The 4,862-nt window shown below is 32.5% G+C and overlaps 1 protein-coding gene across 1 annotated transcript; it reads left to right on the top strand.

The window, feature by feature from the left end:
• Positions 1 to 651: 651 nt before the first annotated feature.
• LOC136233273 (F-box protein At4g09920-like) lies at positions 652 to 3,179 on the top strand. The gene is made up of 4 exons (XM_066022888.1): positions 652 to 827; positions 1,406 to 2,328; positions 2,432 to 2,587; positions 2,672 to 3,179. Exons 2-4 carry the CDS (start codon positions 1,411 to 1,413, stop codon positions 2,957 to 2,959), a joined length of 1,362 nt encoding a protein of 453 aa, XP_065878960.1. The 5' UTR covers positions 652 to 827; positions 1,406 to 1,410; the 3' UTR covers positions 2,960 to 3,179.
• Positions 3,180 to 4,862: the final 1,683 nt, after the last annotated feature.

Genomic DNA, 4,862 nt, shown 5'->3' with positions numbered 1-4,862 from the left:
CATGAAGATGTTAATTCTTGAACATCTTCATTTTGAGATCATTCAGGTGTTGTTTCTGAAAATCTTTATTTTGAGATCATTCAGGTGTTGTTTGATTAGAAGAGAGAATGTAACTATTATTAATTTGGATAGTGAAGAAGAAAATGAACTTCCACATTCTATTCCTGGAATTAAATCTCATAAAACAATCTGTTTCGTTGTTTTTTTATATTGTTGCCAAATAAAAATAAAATTTCCCGGAATCAAAATCTCTTGAAAGAATGTCTGGGAAACAAAATTTTGCATTTATCTATATGAGTTGAAAAATTTGTCTTTGATCTTTTTTTATTTTACTTCTTTGGTCCCACAAACCCTCAAAATAATATTACTAAGTGGGAAGAGTATTTGATGAGAGGGGGTTGATTGGTGATTTAAAACTATAATAGGGGCTTGATTGGCTATTTTAAAAGAATAAGGATCTAATTGATTTTAAGTGTATAGTTTGAGGGCTAATTTGGGTTTTATACCTTAATTTTAAAATTACTTAGGTGTTATTTTGGTAATAAAAAAGAAAGTTAATGATTAAAAAAGAAAAATATGACGTTTCTTTTTGAAATTAACCAAAATATATTTTAGTATTTACCCGACCTGATATATTTCACATCACATTTGAATTTTGATTCTGTTTCCGCCTCCCCCAAAGTTTCAAATTCGAAACCGCCTAATTCCATCGGCCGACTCTGCTTTCTCATCCCTCTCATCCTCAATCGGCGACTGCTGTGCAGTCCTCCGTTAAGGGTTCAACGACAATGTCAGTCCCTTTGGCATAGTCGGTATCATCACTCAAGGTAGGTAAAACCCTAATCCTAATTCTAGTTTCATTCTCTCAAAGCTTTAACCTCGTTTCACTCACTCCCTCACTGGAGCTATCAGTTTTGGTCTCCACGAATCCATCTCCATGATAAGTGTAGTTATTCTCTTCAATTTTGGAGGAATTACTTGTGTTTTTTCTAATTAAAGCTTTAAATCTTGATAAATGATGTATGATTGTGTAATTTAATGATGATTGAAGTGAAGCTAGAGCAGTAGGAATGTAATTGAATTGAATTGGAATGCTGTAGATGTAATTGAAATTTGGAACTTTGTAACAAAAGATCAATTGACATATGATCTTACTGTATGACTGTTTCTCTCTGAATTTCATGCTTCCATTTCCATTGCTTTGTTACCGGATGGTTCATGTTGTTTCATTTCAACTGGAAAAAAAGTAATTGAGCACATTTCTCTCCGGCTCCAGGCCGTTATCTTGAATCATATCTTGTCAATTTTCATTATTGTTCTGAGACTAATTTCAAGTGTCTGTTTCTCTTCTTTAGTTTTCATGCTAACATTGGTGTGGATTTTCTTTTGCTATGTGCATTTGCAGAAATTATGGATATAAACTTGTCGGTGCCTAAAGATCAGCTGTGTTTTGAATGTGTTGATATTATAGATAGAATCAGCAAGTTACCTGATGAAATACTCGGGAAAATACTTTCCTATCTCCCAACAAAAGAAGCTGTGGCCACCAGTATTTTGTCCATAAGATGGGAACATCTTTGGACATTAACCTCAGATCTTGATTTTAATGACCATTTGCTACATGTCTATGAAAATAAAAATGAATATGATTTCATGATTAAGTGGAGGTCCTTCAGGGAATACGTGAATAGGGTCATCTTTTACCATTGTGGAAATATACGAAGTTGTCATATGTCTTTTCGCACCAAATATATTGCCGATAGTGTCTATGCCTGGATTTGTGCTGTGATAACTTGCAACGTCCAGGACTTATTTCTTTCCTGCTATGACTATGGGTTCATGATCCCTACTTATCATCAACTGCCTTGGAGGCTTTTGTCCAGCAACACTTTAGTGGTTTTGAAAATTTATGGAAATTTTGTCATTGACTTGCCTACATATGTTTGTTTTCCATGCCTTAAACTCCTTCATATTCAAAGCCCTGTATTTGTGGATGATGCTTCCTTGGAAAGACTCTGTTCTAGTTGCCTTGTCCTTGAAGAATTAACTGTTGTAACATTGAACGGCTGTCTGCAAATTATGAATATTTTTGTACCTTCATTGAAAAGATTGTGCATTTCAACTGAAGAATCTAGCATTATTCAGACTAAGATTAATACTTTATGCTTGGAGTACCTTGAGATTTTTCATAATGAAAGGTATGCAGCAAGTAGATATCATGTCAACTTTACATCCTCTTTAGTTCATGCAAAACTTAAAGGCTGTGATGTTGTCCTACTCAACGCAGTCTCTCAAGTTAAATATTTAATTCTGACAGCAAGTGATAGGGTAAGTTTGAAAATAAGTTTAATTGCATTGGGTAATTCAAATTTTTTTTTTATATACATTGTCATCATAGATAATACTGGAATTTATTTCTCTCAATTTATAGAGTATCCAAAACATTATTCGTGATTCAGCTTTGCCTATATTAAAAAATCTCAAGACATTGGAGCTTCTTGTTGAATGGCCATCACCAATTGATTGGAAAGGGTTGCCTAACTTACTAGACTCCTCACCAAGTCTACAAGTTCTTATTTTTCCTCTAGTAAGTTGTGATATCTTTCAAATTTATGATCTCTTTCACTTTGTAATAAATTTAGTTTTGACTTTTGATCTTTGTGCTACTTAGGGACTCGTAAGTCGTACCATACATCTAGTAGATTTCCACCACTTTGATTGGCAATGGCCAGAGTTTGTGCCTGAATGTTTGAGCTTGCATCTTAAGACCATCGAGATATTTGAATTTGTGGGGTTTGTAGAGGAGCTGGATATTGTAGAGTATTTGCTGGAGTCCGCAAAAGTATTGGATAAAATGATAATCCACAGATTTGATCTTAGTGGAAATCCAATAATGGAGAGAGTGAAAGAGGATAAGGTTATGTCTGAACTATTGAGCTTGAGAAGAAGTCGTAGCTAGGGCTGGGCGCGGATACTGGAGATACTGGACCGGACCGAATATCCGAGGAAAAAACTCCGGAATTGGACCGGACCGTTGACTTTTTTTGGAGAACCGAACTGGATTGGACCGTTGACTTTTTGTCAAAGAACTGGACCGAACTGGACCGAAATTTATCCAGGACCGGACCGATAACCGGATTGGATTGGATTGGATTGGACCGAACTGAAATAACCGAAAGTTTAGCAATAATAAATTTATATTTCATACATTAACTTTATATAAAGAGAAATATTATATAATATATAGTTATATATTTTGTAAGGTTTGGTAAACTAATTACAATAATATAAATTTATAATTTATTAATAAGGTATAACATTATTATATAGTCATAAAAATTATACTGATTAATTCCCGTTTATAAAATGAAATAAAAAATATTTACCTAAAATGTAGACATTGAGAATTGAACACCTAACCAAGTGGAACATTGTTAATCATCTTAAACATCTAAACCAATTCTACTTCTTGTTAACCAATTCTACTTCTTGATGGCTAAGTACACTGAATTTTATAGTGAGAACGATGCTAATGAGTTGGTGGCATAAGTCACAAAGATTATTATTGCATTATTAGATGAGTATATAGTGCAAATGTGCAAGAAATGAATCTTGGAGCACATTCTTCTACTTTGGATGAAGCGGATGATGACATTGATGATGAGATTGATGATTATTTTTTGAATATTGATAAAGATAGGTCAATTGAGGGAGAATGGGAAAGATATGTTAATAAGGCACCAGAAAAATATGTAATTGAGTTTGACCTTCTATTGTGGTGGAAGGTTAATGCTATGCGATATCCTGCTTTATCCAAAGTTGTAAAAGATGTTTTTACAATTCAATGCTCAACTGTGGCTTCTGAATCTACGTTTAGCACAAGTGGTAGAACTTTGCATCAATTTAGGAGTTCTTTAACTCCTGCTACAGCTGCGGTTTTGATTTGTTGTCAAGATTGGTTAAAAACTTCAACTCAAGCTCTCAAGCATGAAGAAGAAGTTGAAGATCTTGAAGCTATTGAAGAAGGTAATATTTACTTAGCAATTATATTTGATAGTTTTATTTTAATTAAATGTTTATGAATACTAACTATATAACTGTTATTTAATTTGTAGATATTAGTTCTGATCCTGAAATTGCATCATCTCTTTTATCCATATTTCAATTGGATATCTAAGGTTTTTTTAACCGAATCAAATGCACTTTGGTAAGCATATTTTTTTCCTTTTACTTTTTGCTAGTGTGTTGATTAATTTTATTGAAGTGAAAGCTAATTAATTTAAGATTTGTTGATTCACTAATATGGTAAATTTTATATGTTTAGGTTGATGTTTGGCTTTTACTGCCTTTGCTTTGGAAAACAAAGAATTTGTTGTGTTAAGAAGATTCAATTACAAATTGGGATGATGATTAGAGAGATCTTGCTAATGAAGTGATGTTTTTTTTGAATTAAAAGTTGTTTGTTTTTATGGACTTGTTATTTTGTAACTTTGATTTTGTGGGTTTTTTTAGTCTTGTTGTCTACCGTAACTTTTTTAATACTTTGATTTTGTGGGTTTTTTTAAGCCTTGTTGTGTACTGTAACTTTTAATGAATGTTGTTTACTTCCTAAAAAAATATCATTTATTTCAAGTTATGTAAGATAATAAAATTTTATATTTTATTATCTTGTAAATTAAATTTTTAATTTATTTTTTAGGACTTAAACTATTAGATATTTATCCGAATCACCGAAAAATTATATTGGATTGGGCCGGAATCGAATCTCCGAATCCCCGAACTGGACTGGACTGAAATTTTGTGGCAATTCAATTCTGGAGATTTATTCTTTCAATCCAATCCTGGAGATTTCCTTTTATTAA

Source organism: Euphorbia lathyris, chromosome 6 (genome assembly GCF_963576675.1).
Source record: "Euphorbia lathyris chromosome 6, ddEupLath1.1, whole genome shotgun sequence".
NCBI lineage: Eukaryota > Viridiplantae > Streptophyta > Magnoliopsida > Malpighiales > Euphorbiaceae > Euphorbia > Euphorbia lathyris.
Note: the sequence above shows the minus strand (reverse complement) of the source record. Positions and strands in the feature narration are given on the sequence as shown.